This window comes from Telopea speciosissima, chromosome 8 (assembly GCF_018873765.1).
Source record: "Telopea speciosissima isolate NSW1024214 ecotype Mountain lineage chromosome 8, Tspe_v1, whole genome shotgun sequence".
Classification (NCBI taxonomy): domain Eukaryota; kingdom Viridiplantae; phylum Streptophyta; class Magnoliopsida; order Proteales; family Proteaceae; genus Telopea; species Telopea speciosissima.
Window position 1 is genome coordinate 18,098,286 of NC_057923.1, and position 21,765 is coordinate 18,120,050.

At 38.9% G+C, this 21,765-nt stretch overlaps 1 protein-coding gene across 1 annotated transcript; it reads left to right on the forward strand.

Annotated features, from left to right (window-relative positions):
- Positions 1 to 1,836: 1,836 nt before the first annotated feature.
- On the forward strand, positions 1,837 to 19,358 carry LOC122672702 (26S proteasome non-ATPase regulatory subunit 10). The gene is made up of 5 exons (XM_043870172.1): positions 1,837 to 2,090; positions 5,202 to 5,334; positions 17,813 to 17,937; positions 18,133 to 18,279; positions 19,034 to 19,358. The coding sequence occupies exons 1-5, from the start codon at positions 1,890 to 1,892 to the stop codon at positions 19,166 to 19,168; spliced, it is 741 nt and encodes a 246-aa protein (XP_043726107.1). The 5' UTR covers positions 1,837 to 1,889; the 3' UTR covers positions 19,169 to 19,358.
- Positions 19,359 to 21,765: the final 2,407 nt, after the last annotated feature.

Consider the following 21,765-nt stretch of genomic DNA (forward strand, 5'->3'; position numbering starts at 1 on the left):
TGGTTGTTACATTCCACAAAAGAGGAGGAGGAAGAAGAAAATGAAGAAATTAAAAAATAAAAGGAGAAAGACCATTGATGAATAGTAGGGGAAAAGAAGAGGTAAGATTTCACTTTTTTTTTTGGAAGAATCAAAAGGTGGAACTTCTAACAGGGGAGTTTGAGTAAATAAAATGTAAGTTCAGGGGAGTGCTAGAAATCCCCCACAACCCCCCCTCCCACCCAAAAAAAAAAAAAAAAAAAAAAAATAAAAATCTAACTATAAATAGCAAAGGATATAATTCGTTTACCCAAAAAAAAAAAAAAAAACAAAGGATATAGATTGTCCCATGAACTTTTAGTATTTTGTACATCCGCGATGGATGATTTTCATCAAACCATAGGTGTACGCGACTAACAAAGTGATGATTTTTCTTTTCCAATTGTGATGTGTATGATTGTTCACCCATCCATATAATTTGCTACAAAATTCTCATGGTACTAACAAAGTTATTTCTCTTTGTACTCCATGATATGTGTTTGTAAAGGGTCCAAGAGAAGTGGGGTAGGGTTGGGGGATGAGGATGACCAAGAATCATTTGTTCAAAAATGCTATAGATTCTAATAAAAGTTTTAGAGCTATATAATATATGGGAGAGGGTTCCTTGAAAGGTAGTGAGACTTATGTATCAGTGCGACGGCCAATGGGAGTGTTCACGGAAGCATCAAAAGGGGTGGATTTCCACCTTTCATGGGGGTGGGGTGGTAATTTTGTGTCCCTGTGTGTCTGGGCGCAAGGGGCACATTGCCTTTCATAGTTCCTTTTTCTCATAATATATTACTATTTCGATTTATATAATATATTATATAAATAGTAACCAAACGATTATTACTTATGGGTCATAATTTATTATTACAAATGATTTCTCAAAATAAATACAAATATAAATTATACCGAAGAGACCCTAAGTTACTATCTTTAAGCCAATCCCAGTAGGTTCCATGCAGCTGATACAATCTTGAAATCGGGCAGACCTTCAACAACCAAGCAAACGGAGTTGCTTCTGTTCTTCACAACATTCTGAATCCTCTCCTTTTGCCATTATCTTTAGCTCAATCATCCAAAGGTTCCTGGATGGAACTTCTTGAAGTGGTCTCATGGAAACTATCGGTTGTTTCCCGCCAAAGTGCACGTAACCATAAGATCTCGATGAAGCTCTACTTCAAGCTATAATCTTGCATGTATCCAATGGAAAAGATAAGAGGGAAATCAATAACCAAGGCAGAAAGACCAAAATGTATGAATTTTATTTGTTTTTAATAAGATTCAAAATATTATTTTGTTTTATAAATGATTTGTTAAAGGTTTGAGTCATTTCCTAATAGACACTCCTATTGGAAGATACGACTCAACTCTACAACCTTCAATTTTGGTAATACAAGAAGACGTATTTTGTTGCTGACTCATCTCTTTATAAGAGTCTCTCTCCTCTCTTTTCTCATTCCTACTTAAATATGCAGGTCATCTTCTCTCTCCTCATTAAATATATAATTAGGAATAAAAATTCTTTCCAGGAGTGTGGGTAGAGCATCCCATTGGTGGAAATATGTGTCCATCAAATCGAATTATTAAATTATTGAATTTAATTTGAGCTTATAAGAATATTCCATAGGTCTTAACCTAAAATTGATTTAAAATGAGAATGGGACTAGACATTCCGTTTGTAAATGCTACATCATCACTTAACAACTTTTTTCAATGGAGGGCATTATCATTATTCAAAACTTGGAGGTGGGGTTTGATATTTTGGATACTTAGAGGAGAGGGGATGTTATTTCCCCCATTTTGCGCCGAGGTATTTGCAGAAAACCAAAACCCTGAACCCAAAGCCGGAAAACATCGAAGGTGGCATGGAGATGGAAATAGATTCTCCAAAACCGGAAAGCAACGATAATCAAATTAAGGACGATGACCTCTTCCGAGCCGCAGAGAGAGGAGACTCGGCGATATTCAAAGCCCTTTCTCAAGAACAGTTTCAAAGGGCTCCTTCGCTGAGGAACGATGACAGTCGATCCCTTCTTCACGTCGCTGCGGCGTCTGGTCATTCCGAGGTCATTCCATGAAGTCCCTTTTTGGTTTTCTTTCTTTCGGGTTCTCATTAGACCGTATAGGAATCGAACGGGACATTGATATCTGTGTCTGTGGGTGGGGGTGGCTGGGTGGGTTTTAGGTTTGTAGGATCTCTTTTTGGTATTTAATGTCAACTTCCCCCCCCCCCCCCCGGTTCTTTTTTCTTCTTCTTAGTTTATCTCTGCAGAAAAATTAGCATTTGCTAACTCTTCCTTCAAGTTATAGAAAAATAGTTCAGAAGAGTGAAGATTGCTATGCCCACTGTATGTTGTAGTTCCGTTCCTGTCGTTCCCTGTTTTTTGATTAACAAATAAAGGGAAAAAGGGAAAGGATTTTTTTTAAAAATTTTTTAAACTTATTTTGTGTTGTAACATGAATGTAAATAAACTTATCTCTTTGTAGAAATAAATTTTGTTATGTAACAGTAGTAGAACCTTATTCAGTAGTTGCCTCCAAGCACTTCCCTGTTGAACACACGAACACAGTGAATTGAAACACCACGAACAGTGCGGACAGAATCAGAACAGGGTTGAGTTGTATTGGATATTCTCTTTAAGGTGTTAAAGCACCCCTATTAGTGCAATGCGGGTTACCTAACGCTTTTACCTCCAAGATAAAATAACCCCCTAATTACAAAGGTAGCACTCCTAGTTGTGATTACAGAGAGAGTCCACAAGCTATATTCAGAAACTCGAACTTAGAATTTTTTTCCCATAAAAAAACTCGAACTTAGAAACAGATCAGAAGGAAGGAAGAAATAGAATAGAAACGTTCTCACAGAATACTAGTAGGAAGGAACAGAAATACAATACAGAAAACTCTCTTCACTTGTTGCAGAAGTATTCCCAGAATACTATCACAAACGTACATATTCTGTCTGTATGTATGTATTTATAGAGGACAAAATACTTGTACAGGAGTAGACATACCTGTACATCTACATGTATACCTCTAATAGTGTACCAACGTATGTACATGTCTGTATGTGTCCCTTGAGTACTTATGTATAGGTGTGAATGTGCCTTTTGGTTTTTGAATTTCAAATACGAATTCACATGTCCCTTTTGGCTTTTGAATTTCGAATTCAAATTACATTCAATGAATATTGGAGCCAAAACTTTTGAGTAAAAAGAAAGGCATGTTCACACCCGTACCCGACCTCGACACGACCACGGCCACAGTCCGGTCCGGTTTTGTTGATTGAAAATGCACTCCGGACACCCCACACATGGGTGAATAGAGGGTCTCTCCTCTAGAACCCCATATCCCTTGTGGGGGTATGTTATCTGTGGTGCACATTGTGGCTAACCTAAGTGGATGTAGGGGTAAGGCCGCCGACCGATGAGGATTTAAAGGCGAATTCTCTAAACATCCATGAGACCAAGATAGGGGACAAGGTTGGTATAAAATGTCCATACTTTATAAAAGGGATGTCATGGAAGTCGACTAGTAGGATATGGATGGTGAGCTTGTCAGCTACATAGAAGAGGAAAGGTTCAATAAGTCTAACTTAACCCGTACTCTGTAGCGAAGTTCATTAGACCTAGTGTAGTTTAAAGTCCTGAAGACACCTGCAACAATGTGTCTTATTATGTTTAATATACTCAGTTATTAGTCCTGTAGTTTCGATGTTTTGAATCTTGTGAGGGATTGTTGGGGTTATTGAATTTTTCGAAGCTTTAAACATTTCTCTTCCTTTTTTTTGTTCTTGTAGCTCTCTTGTTGTTTGGTTATGAAGAGCTCCTAATAACTAATAAGTATTCATGTGTCCTACAAGGGATATAGGGTTCTAGAGGAGAGATCCTCTATTCACCCATGTGTGGGGGTGTCCGGGGTTCTTTTTCAATTATGTGAGCTCGTGCCGAGCCAAGCCGGACCATGACTGTGACTGTGGCTGTGGCCGAAGTCGAGGTTGGGTATGGTTACGAGTGTGAACATGCCTTTCTTTTTACTCAAAAGTTTTGGCTCCAATATTCATTGAATGTAATTTAAATTCAAAATTCAAAAGCCAAAAGGCACATGTGAATTCGTGTTTGAAATTCAAAAGCCAAAAGGCACATTCACACCTATACGTAAGTAGTACTTAAGGGACACACACATACGGACAGGTATAAGCACATACATGTACATACATTGGTACACTTAGAGGTATAATTGTAGACATACAGGTATGTCTACTCGTGTACAAGTATTCTGTCCTCTATAAATACATACATGCAGACAGAATTAAAATATACAAAAACTTAGTCTGTGTGAGAGTTCTGTACGTTAGTGATAGTATTCTAGGAACACTTCTGCAACAAGTGAAGAGAGTATTTTGTATTGTATTTCTGTTCCTTTGTACTAGTATTCTATGAGAACGTTTCTGTTCTATTTCTTCCTTCTTTCTGATCTGTTTCTAAGTTCGAGTTTTTGAGTATCGCGTGCGGACTCCCTGTGTAATCCCAACTAGGAGTGCTACCTTTGTGATTAGGGGGTTATTTTATCTTGGAGGTAAAAGTGTTCCCGGATTGCAATAATAGGGGCCACTTTAACACTTTAAGGAGAGTATCCAATACGACTCATCTCTGTTCTGATTCTGTCCACGCTGTTTGTGGTATTTCAATTCACTGTGTTTGAATGTGTAACAAGGAAGGACTTGGAGGCGACTACTGAATATGGTTCTACTACTGCTACATATCGAATCCTTTCATACATTATGTCAGATATCAAGCCAAATCTTTTCTGGCTTCAAGGGGGACTCCTCTTATGATGAATAAGTGAAAATATTACCTTGTTAATTTCTGGTCTCAGCCGAGCAGGATCCATATAAACCAATTATCCAATAATTCCCTTGATTTTTTGGACGTAAGAGTAAGAATTTACATTCGATAATTTCAGATTGATCTGAATTAATACAAATCAAATGGATGTAGCGAAGAAATAGAATTGGGGTGCTATGCACACGTAAATTATATATCCGTATACGTAATTTATATGTACATATATATATTACAACATTTTATTAGTCTAATATTTATGGTTTGCTTCCTGATGAGCGGGTTTGGGTCTACAATTGACAAATTAAGAATCGATTATGTTCATGGAAACAGGTTGTGAAGATACTGTCTGCTGCCGATGCATCAATCAGCGGAGTAAATAGCACAGATGAGGAAGGGTGGGCTCCGCTTCATTCAGCATCAAGTTGTGGTCACGCAGACGTTGTGGAAATTTTGCTAAGCAATGGTAGGCATTTCACAAAATTTTCTTAGATCAGAAACTTTTTTCATCTAGGTCATAGGTTTTTCTCTCGTTAAGTTTTCTCTTGAACACTCAAATGTTGTTGTTTTCTGAATTAAATATTTTGGGATGAATGCAGAATTAACATATCACATGGGGTTCATAATCACTTTTTTCAAAGTATGTATCAGCACCCAATAAGTCATATTGTCCACATACACACGTTATCAATTATTTGGATGGCAAGCCAATAACCGTGAGATTGATTATCAATTATTTGGATGGCAAGCCAATAACCGTGAGATTGATTCTTTGTATAGAGAAACTTTGCAGATTCTTGTGTACAGAGAAGGGTGGTATGGTACTACATTTGGACTGTTCAGTTGATATGCTAAATCATTCTGATTATTCCAACTTTCCCTTGTAAAAACATCTCTCCAAATCATCTACCACTTGCTTCAACTGGCTCAGTAACTTTTACTTTGAGATGATTCAAGTATCCAACATATATGATTGAATTTTATGATGATCAATATGGTGGTGGTCTATGGTGCTTAGCACCAGCGATTCTTTGGTGTGTTCGTGTAAATTCCTTCATTCACGCTGGTTGGTTAGATATAAAATGAAGTAAAATAATTTTTTCATTGGTGAATAACATGGGACCAATGAATGTATGTGAGTAAAATTAAAGAAAATCAGCACATTTTTATTGAAAATAAATCTCCATGTGTTTAGTTGGAATGCAAATCCCACAGGACTTTACTTCCACCCAAAAGCCCCGTGGAAAATTTTCTTCTATATTTCTGTTAAGATATATAACATGATAGGGGGAGTCCCCCTATCGTGGTTGTTTTTTTTTTTATTGTTTTATGTCTTTAATTGTTAGTTTCCTAGTCTAAGTAAGTTTCCTGTTTAGGCTTTAGGCTTAATTAGGTAAAAATTATATTCTATTGGAATATGTACACCAGAATATCGTGGGGGTATTCTGGTTCTTTTGGGGTATTTTAATTATTATTTCATTAGGTATAGCCTTGTCTCTTATAGAGTCGGCTAGTGTAGGGGTATTTCTGTCCCCTTTGTAATTTTCCCTTTATTATAAATAGAGGTCTTGCCTGATCAATTAGATCATTCAAGCATTCCATTAGTTTTTTGTTTTGTTAACATGGTATTAGAGCAGGCAGGGGTCACGGTATTGAGTCCCCCTGGGAGCGGGCAGGTGTTGAAATTATTTATCTACCCGTGTCTCCCTTTGGATAGTCCACCGTGTTAGAGCTCCTGTTTGATATACATATTGTTTCCTCCCTTTCCTACGAGGTCGGCCTTTTAGAAGAAGTGATTCCAACATGGTATCAGAGCCTCCTAATCTGATCTAGGGTTACAGAACCCCCCCCTCACCCTCGTTTCTCTTCTCCCTTCCTTTTTTCTCTCTCTCGGCTTCTCCTTCTTCTTTTTTGGTTCTCATCCTTGTAAGAGGACAGCACTAATGAGGTGATCCAATGATTTAGTAGCTGCCCTCCAACCTACCTATCCTTTTTTTCATAACCAAATTTCTGCTCGATAGCTGCTAGAAGCTTGGAACCATCTCTGCGATATTGGAGTTTTCCAGAATTACTATGAAGATCAGACCTCTCTCCCTATTGTAGGCTGATCTTCCATTGTTGGAGCTTCCTCAACAACCATACCCAGCATCTATCTACATCCCCTTTCTCTAGCCTTCTGAAGACATTCACCCAATCGACGATCTCCTTTTTCATGGTTTTTTTCAAAACCCTGACTCCAATCGATTTTAGGGTTACAGGTTTCAGCTCTTGCTGATTTTTGGAGGGTTTATTTCTTCTACTTCAAGGAACACTCGACCTCCATATCAGTACCTTTCCAAGTTTTTGAAGACCCTTAACCTCAGTCGATCCTTATTTTCAGGGTTTTACAAAACCCTGACACCAATCGATTTTTGGGTTAGGGATGTTTGCTGCTGCTGTAGTTCTTTGGAGGTGTTTCTAACATCAAAAGTGACACTCTACTTCATTAATTCATGGCTTGAAGAAGTTCTATTTCATGCGATAGCTGCTGCCCTCTTTTTTCTGCAAATTTTTAGGTGTTTCTTCCTCTTGAAGATCAAGTCTCAATCACAACAAGAGATTGATTGTTCGTATTGGAGATCCATTCAAGCAGCTGAGGACAACATCTACTACAAGTCATCATCAACAATTGAAGCCCCCTTTCCCTATATCGATCTCACTTTTAGGGTTTTCCAAACCCTGACTCAAATCGATCTTAGGGTTAGGGTTGTTCTATCTTGCTGATTTTTTGAGGGGAGTCTTATACATAACAGGGAAGCACTTGACCCTAATTCAACATTATTATTGGAGTTTTTTTTATGGTCGATTTCTCCAACTATCAACCTATATTTTTATAGTTCCTCTGTGGCTGGCTGCATCAATTTCTGCTGGATTTGCTGAGTTATTTGTCTTCTACTTGCTGATTCTATTGAGCTTTAATTCATCCCTTGCTGGTTCTGTTTATTGGCTTCTATAAGCATGACTGGTTAAGATATTACTGTTGCCTTCATGAGGACTACTGCTGCCCTGGTCTTGAGACTGAGTCTGCCTACTATTGGATATCGAAGTTCTTTCACCTTGTTGAAGAGTCGAATCTACTACCCTGGAGATCAGTTTCTATTTAGGATTACAACAGTTTGTTCCATGGTTATTGGTTGCGACTTCAAATCTATTCAGTTGTGAAGCTTTTCTACAGGTTTATATCCAGCTTACTCTGGGAGATTGATCCAAGCATGATCATTACTCTAATTCATATCTGATCCAAGTTTTCTAAAATGTTATTACTTCGATTCAGCCCATATATCTTCATCAGTTCTGTTCAGCATTGGGAGCTTATAGATAGGAGTTTTTTTGGACACTAGTTCTTCCTTGTGTGAGGATCAATCAAGTTTTGAAGATTGGAGCCTTTTCTTTATTCCAAATCAGATCTGTTTTTTCCTTATTTAAATCAGATCTGATCATTGGAGTTTGGTGTTCAATTCTGCCCTGCAGGAGTTTCCATCTCAGAAGTTTGTTTGATCGATTGAAGAAGGTTGAAGATTGATGTGTTGCGTAACTCCATGACTCTTTATCCCACTGCTTCTTTAATTATCCATATCCCATACCTTTGGCGTTTACCCATAACAACTTTGGAAGTTTATGGTAAATTCTAATTTTGCCATTCCTTTTTTGTTTTCCCATTACCCATAGCACCTTTGGAAAATTCTGGAACATTATACTTTTTTTGTCATTATTTCTTACATCATCTCCATTATTTGTCCATGTGTATTATTACACCTGAGGGGGAGATTGTGTACAATACACTTGCGGAACGCAAAACTTGCAAGAACGTTTGTGCAAAACATAGAAGATCAGTTTTTTCCACCATTGCCATTGGGTATCTTTAGTTATTGGGTTGAACTTGTCGTAAGGGGGAGATTGAAGTATTGAAGATATTTGGTTGTTGCCTATTTGAGGATTTACAGTTGGATTGATTCAGATTTTTCCTCTGCCTAATTCAGTTTTTTCCGCTGCTTGCTGCCCTAGTTGTTTATCTTCAAGATTTTATGTCACTATGACAATCCGAGATTCATCACTGGACAGCTATTGAAGATCGTTGAAAGCTTTGTTGATCAAGTCTGTCTAGGTTTTGAAGATCAATTATTTCAAGTTCTTGAAGATTTATTATGTCCAAGATTATTTGGGAGCTTCATTCATCCGTTAGTGTGTCAAGATGGACACAATTGCAACTCTGTTTCTTCCTATTTTTGTTCAAGTTGGGCATTTGTGCTTTATAAGCACCAACTTGAGGGGGAGTGTTAGAATGTTGGAGCGTTAGCACTTATTTTTCTTATTAGTTCAAGCTGCAGCTTCCTTTTGATATATATATACTCCAGCTTGAGGGGGAGTGTTGGAATATGTACACCAGAATACCGTGGGGGTATTCTGATCCTTTTGGGGTAGTTTAATTATTATTTCATTAGGTATAGCTTTGTCTTTTATAGAGTCGGCTAATGTAGGGGTATTTCTGTCCCCTTTGTAATTTTCCCTTTATATAAATAGAGGGCTTGCCTGATCAATTAGATCATTCAAGCATTTCATTATTTTCTGTTTTGTTAACATATTCCTTTTGTAATTCTGTTTTGGCTTTAATATAAATATACGTTGGCTGGTACGATAGAACATACATTCTATCACACAGCCTTTTCTCGTATCATTCTCTCTTCTTCAACTTTAGTCTCTTTCTATCTTCTCTCATCTCTTTGCCAAGCACTGGTTACAGGTTCTGGGATTCTTTACATGGTATCAGAGCTGTTGTAACCAGTACTTGATTCTCTCTGTAATAGCCGTTTTGAGAGTCATTTAGTGTTTTTGGTTTGAAGAGAGAAACCCTAGTTCATAGCAGAAGAAGAATTAGGGTTTCGTATACTGTTTTGCTGATTTGCTACATTTGATTGATGAAGACAACTATTGCTGATCGAAGGAATTGTTGCAAGGTTTGAGGGCTCTCCTCGATTGTCTGCTGCCTCTGTTTGAGAGTCGTGGTCCGCTGGACTCTCTTTGTTCTCCATATTGGTTACCGATTGCGGATTTGTGGTCTCACTGCCTCTGATTTGCTTCCGGATTTTGCTGATGTTGAATCGATTTGCTAAAGGGTTTTTGTTGGGTCTGAGAAGACCACCTGCCACTCCACCATGCTTGCTGGTTTACTTTATTTGATTCTCGTTTTCTAGCGGAGGTTACAGAACCACTATCATCTGCTACTGCCATCATATATTGTTGTTGCTGTATTTTGACTATGACATGGTTCATCGATTGCTGATGTTGAATCACTGTCGATGTTTGCTATCATTTGCATCTATTCTTTAAAATTCTACTGGTTGCTACATGGTTCTGCAACTGTCTTCTGGCTGCTGGCTACTATTGCTGATGTTACTAGCTATTGATTTGCTGCCTCTGTTTCATGAGGAAGAAGACTTCCTCTTCATCGTGGCCATTCACTGCTATCTATTTGATGCTGCTACTTCTTCCATGGTTCTTCTTGAAAGTTGATGGGTTGAAGACACAATTTCTATTCTGGTTTCTCAGTTGCTAGTTACATGACTGTGAGGAAGACAGTCGCGATTCCTATTCGAAGGTTACCACCTTGATTTCCGCCGGATTTTCTCCTCTTGATCGAAGGATTGTAGAAGGTTTACCCCTTGGTTTCCTCTTTGTTTCCGCCGGTTTAAAGCCCTGACTGTCAAGAGGTAGAAGACAGTCAGGACTCTTAACTTTTGGGATCAATTCTTTGCTTTTATGAGTCTCATCTTTATCTTTTCCCATATTACCCCTATCCTTGCCTTTTATTCCCCCATGTCCCTTACCTCAAGTTTGCTTCCAAGTATACTCATGGTCAATATTATTAACCCCTTTCATATTCTTGGCTCTTTGTCTTACCTGGTAACCCTTGAAAAATCTGGTTTATTTTAATTTTGCCTTTGGTTCTTAAACTTGAGCCAATTCGTTGATTTGGTGAGCCCATATGTGATCCAAAACGGGTTTTTGGAATATGGAATTGCATTGTTTGGTATATTTTCTTGGGTGCTTCCATTAGCATGGTCAGAATTTACTGAATTTGTCTTATTATTGCTTTGGTGATCCCTAGATCACATCAGTTGAGAATTTGCATTTTATATCTGGGATTTTCTTGGCTACCGTGAGGGGGGCGATTGGAAATTATTGGGATTTTATTTGTTACCGTGTGGGGGTGATTGAAGATTAATTTATTGAGATCTTATTTGCTGGTGCTCTTGCTTATGAGATTTGTTGTGATGTCCGTCCTTTGAGATGTTGATCATTGGTCGTTTTTTGTTCATCTGTAATGCTACACGTGAGGGGGAGATTGAAGATGTCTACTGCAAGCAATTTTATCTGAGACTTTTTTACGTGTTTGGGACTCAGGAGTGAGTCTGATTGTTGTTGGAGTGCCTTCCTCGAGATGGACTTTTATGTAGAAATTGGAGCTGCACTTTTATGGACTTTTGTGTAGCCACTAGGGCTACACTTTTATGGACTTCTGTGTAGCCACTGGATCTGCACTTTTATTTGTCTTTGTTTGAGCAGGTTACTACTTGCATTTTGTTGCCTTCATTGGGAAGGACGTTTGATGTAGTTGTTGGGTACTGCATTTTGTTGTCTTCCTTGGGAAGAGCTTTTGGTGTTGGCGTGTTGCTGTTGCTGATTGGATTTGTTTGGGCTGCTATTTTGATGGATTTATGATAATTGATTGGAGTACTACTTTGAGCTCTCTGGCGTCTTTTACTACTACATGTGTTCAAGACTGGTGCTGCCTTTCATATCTGTATTTGTTTGTCCAAGCTGGAGCTTTCCTTTGATATATGTATACTCCAGCTTGAGGGGGAGTGTTAAGATATGTAACATGATAGGGGGAATCTTCCTATCGTGGTTGGTTTCCTTTATTGTTTTATGTCTTTAATTGTTAGTTTCCTAGTCTAAGTAAGTTTCCTGTTTAGGTTTTAGGTTTAATTAGGTAAGAGTTATATTCCTTTTGCAATTCTGTTTTGGCTTTATAAATTACATGGCGACCCCCTGGGGTTTGCCCAATACAATACGACCCCCTATGTTTCTAAAATATGCACTACGACCCCCTGAGTTTAGGTTACTTGTTACTCTCAACCCCACTCCATTAGAGCATTCCCATTAGTTGCTGACATGTTGATCATTGATGCCTTAAAATGACAAATATACCCCTAATGGGGTGTGAGCTTACCATTTTGCCCATAGGGAAGCCCGAACTTCACACTATCGTCTCTGCTATCTTTCTTCTTCTTCCTGCAAACTCACTTGCCCCCACCCCTTTGCAACCCCATCTTCTTGCTTTGCTTCACTTCCTTTGCCTGGATTGTTATCAGAGGAAGAGTGGGCGCAGAAGGAGGAAAAACTGGTAGACAAGGCTTCTAATCTAATGGGGCATCTTACATATATAAATTTCCTACTTGCTACCAATCGCTTTTTTGTTTCTTCCTGGTTCTATAATCTACTGTCAAACCTTTGAAGTTCCAAACTTTAGAGAGAGAAAGAGATGGTGAAAGGGATCTGGCTCGAGGAAAAAAAAGTCCAGTAGCAAGTGGTAAAGTACAATTCTGGATTTTGATTGTGAAGAAGGAACAAAATAAGATCAAATTAAGCTACATGTTCGAGGGAAGATGAAAAAGAAAGAAACATAAAATTTAGAATAAAAACAGGTGTTGGTCTGGTTTTGGTCACAAAGTCTCTGTTCTCACATGACATGTAAGCATCTAAATCTTTAAGTATCTAAGATCAACAAGCTATGCCTATAGGTGTTGCCGGCTTGCCGCTGCTGCCATCGTAGTTACAACAGCAAGTCTTGCAACATCACGAGGGAGCAAATGTCCCTGAGCCATCATTGATTTGTAGATCTCAACCATCACCTTCTCATTGTACTCCTTCATTGTTGCGGTTTTTCCCATCCGAAACCCACCACCTCTACCACCGCCGTAGCCAGAGATGAAAACCCTGGAGTTTGCAAATCCAAGCAGCATCTTCACATACCCATCCCTAAGTCTCTGGAAGAACTTCTTTGGTGAGTTTATTCTGACGAAGAACAGGAGCTTTGGTGTCACCTTGATTTGCTAGAAACGAAACCTCACTAGACCCAATCCTTATCTCCTACCACCGCCTCCGGCTGAGTCCTCTTCCATTGTCATTGTAGGGTTGTGCTCGGCATCAAGAGAGGGAGGAGTGAGAGAGGAGAGAGAATCGGGTAGCTGGGGTTAGGTTAGGGTTGGGTGGGTGAATAACATGGATTCAAATCTAACCGTTGGATTAAAACCTGCCAGGTGTCGGTTTTCTAAGGGGAGATGGGGAACTTGAGAGGATAAAAATCTGATTTGGAGCTGTTTTAATTGAAAGGCAAAATTGCCATTTAAATTTTATGCTTAACACCGTCCACTTAAAGGTGCCGAATGTATATTTAAAAAACACAAGGGGTCGTACTGTATTTAGAGCTAACCTCAGGGGGTCGCCGTGTAATTTACCCTTAATATAAATATACGTTGGCTGGTACGATAGAACGTACATTCTATCACACAGCCCTTTTCTCCCATCGTTCTCTCTTCTTCTCCCTTAGTCTCTTTCTATCTTCTCTCTTCTCTTTGCCAAGCACTGGTTATAGGTTCTTGGAATTTTTACATTTTCTATTTATTTGCCCTTTTCTTTACTTTAGCAATGAAAAATTATTTTACTTCATTTCACATCTGACCATACAGGGAGTGATTTACTATAATTTTGTTCATACATCCATATTATGTGCAACACTGTGGACTTGCCTTAATAGGATTACTGTACAAGAAGTTACCAGGTACTTGGAATGACAGTATATTTTCTTTCAAGTTTTTTAGTTGTTTTAAGCAATCTAGTTAGTCTGGAAGTTCTTTGGGCACCAGCATGAGTCTCTTATGTTGACAGGGACACTAAATTTGTGACTTGAATCTCTCATAAACATAAACATAAAGATGCAAAGATAGATTAGCCAATCCCATGCTCATGTTGATCCTTAAGGCTTTCTTTCTTTTGAGTATTTCTGGATTGATTCAATGTTCATTATTTAGTAACATATTTAATTCCTTACCATAAAGGATGAGCTGGTATTGTTACAAAATACCATAACTAGAAGTCATGGAATGCTAGACTAGTCATGCCTTTGCCTTTTTAACCTTGTACATTGAAGAGTCGAGTATTATATCATGTGGAGTTCCTAATTTATGTTGCAAGTGCATTATTTTATTCTATTCTGCCTAAATAATTTATGTGTTCAGCATCCATGGTGAATGCATATATTCTAGATTGTTAGTAGTAGTTAATGTAAATTCCTATATTACTTCTATAGATAATATCTCCCTGTACACGTTACTGGTGCCTGATTTGTGGAAATCCATTATAATTGAGTCACTGCATCTTTAGATTTTGGGACCAGACAGTGTTGGGGGGTTGATGGGATAACCTCCCGGACCAAGGTTCGAAAACTCGGGTCTCGGTGCCAACTCGGACCCTTGAAAAACCGAGTCGAGATCTCGGCGAGATCTCGCCGAGTTGTTGCACTTTTTTTTTTCTCGATTCGAAGCCTCATCTCGGTGGGTTTTAGACCTAGTTTGGGTCTGAAACTTGGTATTCAGCCTATTTTAGGCCATTTAAACACAATGACACTATCAGATTTTGCAAAAACTAAGTCCAAATAGGAGTTTCAGTTAGTAGGAAAGCAGGACAGACACTTACTTATGCCAGAAACCAGGACAGAGACAGGACAAACACACTTTTTTATGCCTAATATCATTTAAGTAAATGCTATTGCATTTACTTAAGATATTATTCATAAATAAGCAAATACCCCCCTATTTGAATTTAATAAAAATAGTTAAAAAATAAAATTCCAAAAGGAAAAAAAGTCAACCCCCCAGTTCAAGAACAAAAACTGGATTTTCGGCGGTAGGTGCAATTTTTAAACTTTCTAATGCAACTGGATTTTAACAGCATTCGTGCACACCGAATTAAGTTTGACCGGTACATAACTCTTTCAATATAAATCAGATTTTAGCAATCTTGGACTTGTTGGAAAGCTTTGTTTTGAAAGCTTTCCAATAAGTCCAAGATTGCTAAAATTTGATTTATATTGAAAGAGTTATGTACCGGTCAAACTTAATTCGGTGTGCGCGAATGCTGTCAAAATCGCTCTGAATGGAAATAATTTTTTGGACATCAAAACAAATGAATATTTTACCGTACTTTTGGTTTTTAGCAATGTCTTACCATAATAAGATTTATGGAATTTTTAGATTTGAGAAAAACCCCAGCATTAGAAAGTTGAAAATTGCACCTACCATAAAAAATCCAGTTTTTGTTCTTGAACTGGGGGGTTGACTTTTTTTCCTTTTGGAATTTGATTTTTTAACTATTTTTATTGGATTCAAATGGGGGGGATATTTTCTTATTTATGAATAATATCTTAAGTAAATGAAATACAAATGATATTAGGCATAAATAAGTGTCTGTCTTGGTTCCTGGCATAGATTCCTGGCATAGATAGGTGTCTGTATACCAAGAATTTTCAGCAAGATCTCGAGATCTGGCACTCATGTAAAGGACCTAGATGGGCATTTTCCTATGTCAAACCGAGATCTCGGAGATCTCGCCGAGAAAATGCACTTTTAGAATGCATATGTGATCTCGACTCGAGATTTTGAAAAACCGAGAAACTCGGCGAGATCTCGCGAGTTCTCGAACCTTGTCCCGGACAAGATCCCAAGCAAACATGACTCAGATAATTAACCCAATATTTGACAGGAAATTCAACCTTCTCAGATGAAGGTCAAATTATAGGAATCAATCACAAATAAGAAGAAGAGGGGTATTTTAAAAGAAGGGATTGATTTAATGGTCAGATTAAAAATAATTTGAAGCATATAAAATCTGAAATAGAAGATTTGCAGGGATAAGGAGATTTTCAATAGCAGCAGTTCAAGGCCTCAGAACCACCTCAAACTTGGGTCAAGTTCCTCTCTTCGGAGGGTCTTGACAACCCCAAAAATTTGACTTAATCTGACCTGCAGATCAGTATGTGATAGCCAAGAGATTAGGTTGGAAAACTGACCACAAAACAGGGGTTGCGCCAATGAACAAAACAGGTATTATAGATGTTTAAAATACACCAGGAATTGATCAATATTAAACACAGTTCTGAGAATGAAAACCTAAAGCAAATCAGAGATTAAAATCTAAGATCAGAAGTGTCAATCGATTAGTGACTGAGTCAGTGCCTGAATCAAGTAAAAGAAAGTATGATAATAGAATGAAGATAACCCACAGGATAAGATTCCCTCTGTCCTAAAAGCAGAACTAGAACAGGTACAAGGGCTTCAATTTTTTCGCTTATACAGACCTTGACTGCCGCAAACCCAGTCTTATACGCACTATAGATATAGATGAGTAAAAGGGAGCTCCCTGCTTTTTTGTTGTTGTTGTCCATAGGAAGAGAGGGGTCAGCGAGCAGGTGTTCCCCATCTTTGCTAAAGGCAGCCCAGGCCCATCGAAGGGGTTGATGACCCCCGATACAGGAGTAAGCAAAAGACTCATTTATACACTTCTGATGAGCGACTCAGTACCTGAATCGAGCAAAACAGAGTATGATAATAGAATGAAGATAATCCAGGTTTCCCACCCACGGGATCAGATTCCCTCTGTCCTAAAAGCTTCACGGCATGCTGAATCTCAGTAGTTGCTGAAAATAAGCTTCAATTTAATCAATAACGTGTTGGAAGGCTTGGCTCTAAATAGATTAAATAGAAAAGCATCAAGTCTATTCCTAATCTGAATAGGAAAACTAATCCTCATCAAACTATTAAATTATCTTGTTACTGATTACAACCAAAACTTAAAAGAATCATAATCAAACTAGGAAACTAAATAAGCAACTTAACTAACAGCTACTAAGCCTCAGTTGGGCTGGACCTAGCCCACAAATGGGCTGGAAAACAGCTTAGCTGAGCTATGCTTCAGCTGGCCCTGTTCTTCTTGTGGGAGTATGTTAAATACTCCTTCCCTGCATCGGACAGATACTGATTATTTAGAGCTATCGGTCCATTCATGAATCATGAATCCATGTTGCATATACCAATGCCTCGGGCCCTCAATCCTTGAATGAGTTTTCCCAACTTGAGGTATTGAAAACCAAATCCTAAGCTGAAATTTTTTTGGTTGGGTAAGTCAAGTAGCTGAAAATACCTTGAACTGAGTTACCTGTCATTTTAGGATATTGGGGACTAGAGATATATTATCTCAACAATCTGCATATATATACACAAGTATAATCTTATGCATATCCATTGACATGGTAATAAATTAGTTTAGTTGTCTTACAATGATAGCCTTTTTCCAATATTTAGTACTCAAGTTGTTGAGCTGCTCAGCTGATGTATGCATTGTTTCATGTGTTGGGAAACTTTTGTGTTATACTTGCTAGTGACATACACACCCTATCAGTCTTGAAATTTAGCATTTTTGGATAGTCGGCAGCTCAGGATGCCACAAACCAGTCTTTATTCTGATTAATTTGGCTCTTGTGGATTATCGAGAAACATATTTTCCTGACCCTGCATCGTGAGATGCTTAACTGCCTTGCTAGAATTGTTAAGTTGAAAGATTATTATAGCAACTACCCATCTTGGAGGTTTTTATGTTTTTTGATTATCTAGAAGGAATAGCATGCACCAGTTGGTCATTGAAAGGCAAGGCCTCATTATTCACAGTGAAAAGCCACTACCTCCACAATATTTCCTCCTCCTGATAGCTTTATGAAAGATTTTTATGTCTAACAGACCCATTTTCAGTAATGTGACACCTCGATCTAAACTGAGGATAACTATGAACAGGAGCTGATGTGAATTTGAAAAATAATGGCGGTCGCACTGCTCTTCACTATGTTGCCAGCAAGGGATGGTTGAAAATAGCTCAAATTCTGATCGCGCATCGTGCAAAGCTTAATCAGAAAGACCAGGCTTGTAACTTCATGCCAAACTATTTTCTTTTATATAATTCTTAGTTTTGATAGTTGCAATTCCATACCAGTTTGCTTTTTCTTTCGTTTGGAGCCCACTTTTGATACCCAGTCTAGTGAATGCCATTTGTTGATCTATGTTTGAGATGCACACTTCTCTTCCATCGTTTACATTCTGAAACACATTCCATTCAGGTTGGCTGCACACCATTGCATCGGGCAGCTAGCACAGGGAACTCTGAGTTGTGTGAATTCTTAATTGAGGAAGGAGCAGAGGTTGATGCTGTTGACAAAGCGGGGCAAACTCCTCTGATGAATGCAGTAATATGCCATAACAAAGAGGTAAGGTCTGTTAGACTTTCCTAAACAGCAGGGTATCTGCAATATGTCTAGCCAAATCTCAAGCAGAAAATTATTTTAATCACATGGATGAGAAGAAGCATTACGTATTCTTTTTTTGTTTTGATGAATCATACTCGCTTTCTTTTGTTAAATTCTTATTCTAATGTAAGGGTATGATGCCCTCTACTAGATCGATTTCATGACATAAATAGACTAAACCTGTAGTGGAAACATTTTTAAGGGGAGAGGGATAGGCACACTGCCTGTGTGCGGTAAGCTAGCGGACGGCACCAATGGTAGCGTGGGATGGGGTATCATACAGGAGGGGCAGGGGGGCATTTCAAAAAGGAGGGGGAGGGGAGAGAGAGATAGGCACAGTGAGCGATGGCTTACGGTACACCGGCTGTGTGCCTAGCCTTTTCTCATGTTGTAGACACAAAATTTTTATATGTTTGATGTATCATCTGATTCCATTTATTTTTACGTATGAGGTCACTATGTGTGGTCTTGCAAAGTGAGAGATGATATCGCACAATGATACCACTGATCATGAGTGCCGTGATATGGGCTTTTGTTTTGCTACATCATATTTGTTATGTATGGTTGGAACGAGGTTCTTGTGTAAAAGTTATACATTATTCTCTATCATTCATCTCCTTTCTGGTTTCTGCGTCTAAAATGTTCTTATTGTATTATATCCATTGTGAGTGTACACTTCTTAATGTTATAAAGCAAGACATATTTTGGTCAACAGGTAGCTCTCCTCCTGATAAGGCATGGAGCAGATGTGGATGTTGAAGACAAGGAGGGGTACACTGTACTTGGCCGAGCTTCAGATGATTTCAGACAGATACTGATTGAAGCTGCCAAGACCATGCTTGAAGGTTGAATGTTTGGAATAATTCATGAATTTAAGATGGGTCGTGCAGGCATTGGGGTTTGCATATAGGATTAATCTTAGCTGGGATTCCTAAAGAACAGCAGGTGACATTTTTGTTTTCCAATGAGAACCATTTGTCTTATACATCTGTTGCACCTATTATTTCATCTGTTTAGTGTGACTTTCAGTTCCTTGTTTCGCACGGAATTGTTTTGCCTGTGGTCATGATCAAGTGAGTTAGGGTACAAGAGTCACATCACAATGGGAAGAACTTAACATGTGCAGAGGATTTCAATTATTATTATTATTAGGACAAGAGATAGCTATCCGGGCATGTAGCGCCTGCACCAGCTCGGGGGCCAATGAGAGCACGTTGGAGGATCAGTTGAAATGGGATTTTTGAGTTCACTGCAGGCTGAACAGTAAAAGGAGAACCGCACACAATGATAGAGGAGCGGCTCTATGAGTGGGAATCAGAGTTTCGAGCTCTACAGGCTCCCTCTAAATCTGACACTTTTCTTGGAAAAAAGAGAGCACTACAAACATGGAGTCTATGTCTGGGCATAGGAATCACGCGACCGGTGGCATTCTTTTTCCCCCAATATATCTTCCTACCCCCATCTTCATTTCCTTATTCCAACCTTGATTTTACCTTGGCTAAATATTCTCATTACCCAGCCCATTACTCTTGTTGATATATTCCACCTAATGCTGCTGCCTTATAGCTTGGTGATGTCCTGCCAACCTGTTTGTTATTCGTCTTATATGTATTACAAAACACTACTGGCTATATCCATGGGGGATGGAAAGTGATAGCAGTATACAAAGCAGCTCTCTTGCAGGTATGGTCTCTAGTGCAGGAATAGGTAATCTGACTCTATCTTTGCATTGCTCTATCTCTTCTTTGCCGCATGTACAGCTACACTCTTAACTGACTACCAGACAGTAACCCTATCTCTTCCTATCCTCTCTATTGTACGTCCTTCACTTTCTGCCCACATAAGTCCGTCCCATTTTAGGCTGTCTCAATTTCTGTGTCAGCGTTTCAAATCAAGTAATGAGCTTTTGTCGAGTTTACTAATGTCCCTCTTTGCATTTATTACCATATTTATTGTCCAATTTTAAAAGACTGGGTACGCTGCTATGGTGTCCAGCATCAGTCACCCTCTCTTCCCACTTTGGAAAAGACTCTTCCGTCCAACCCTCTCCCATATTTTAATAACTCCTTAAACTTTGGGCTTTTGTTGAGCGAGGGGGGGGGGGGATGGGGCAGTCATTATTGGACGAAGGGAGTATGATGTTAACCTTTTGCATTGCTCTCATATTGCTATTGATCTCTGCCTGCCCAACTGCATCCTCTTCAAATCCGGAGCAAAAATGGTTGTACTTTGTGCTTACTTCCCAATTGTTGGTGATACCCAACTAATGATGGCAATGATGGTGATCTCAGTATACATGCTGGGTCCTTATCGCACGCAGTACTGGGGGTGCTGTGCGCATCGTGTGGCGTAGCACTACCCATGTGTGCACGGTGGGACCCACTGTGCACACATGGGTGGTGCTACGCCTCACGATGCGCACAGCACCGCCCCCAGTACTGGGGGCGATAATTTTCCATACATGCTCCGAGTATGGAAAATTATTTCCTCCAATTTCCTGTCCGGTCCAGTTCTCCTATTAGGGAGAGGGATAGGCACATTGCCCGTGTGAGGTAAGTTAGTAGGCGGCATCAATAGGGAGCAGAATGGGGCATTATATAGGAAGGGTGGGGGAGTAGAGAGAAATGGACATAATGGGTGCTAATTTACACCGGTGGTTGGTCTAAGGGTGTCAAAACAAAATCGAAACCGAACCGAACCGTTTAAATCGGAACCGGCAGACCGTTTAAATAAATGGTCGGGTTATGGTTTCAGAAATGCCATCGTTTAGTTAAACGGTTCGGTCCGGTTTTAATCGATTAATCCAATTACAACCGTTTATAACTGTTTAAATCCAACATCAAAAGATTCAAAACCTAGCAATAGCTAGGGGTGTCAATGGGTCGGGTTGGGCCGGGCTTGCCTAAACCCTGACCCTGACCCTAGAGGTCTTAACCTAAACCCTGACCCTGACCCAACCTTGGCAGGGCCAAGAAACCCTCAACCCTAATTAATAACTAATTACTAATAACTTCATAATTAATAACTAATTACTAATAACTATTTAGTATTATTACATAGAAGGTAAACCGTTTTCTACCCAAAAAAAAAAAAGGGTAAACAGTGATTGAAGGTACAACATTTTCATGGGATCCATCGTCCATTGAAGGTATTTACTAATTAAAAGAGATGCACTACAGGTTATAGTCCATTTTCTATTAAAAAACGTAGGAGGTTTGATTTGAAAACTATTAAACTATTTAGTAAATCAGGGATGTTATTCATAATCGGCTAACCCAAACCGTGTAGAGCCATTTAACCGAAAATCGTGTAAAACCGTGTATAACCATTTAACCGAAACAATTTAAAAACCATACAACCGAAACCGTTTACTAAATAGTTACGCTTTTGGATATGCAACCATTTAGCTAAACGGTCTGGTTATGGTTTCTATCCTCAAACAGTCAA

Excerpts from the sequence above, each read along its gene's own strand:
- LOC122672702 (XM_043870172.1), top strand. The coding sequence starts at position 1,890 with ATGGAGATGGAAATAGATTCTCCAAAACCGGAAAGCAACGATAATCAA. Across the intron at positions 5,335-17,812 it reads GGAAATTTTGCTAAGCAATG|GAGCTGATGTGAATTTGAAA; the intron begins GTAGGCATTTCA and ends AACTATGAACAG. Across the intron at positions 18,280-19,033 it reads TAATATGCCATAACAAAGAG|GTAGCTCTCCTCCTGATAAG; the intron begins GTAAGGTCTGTT and ends TTTGGTCAACAG.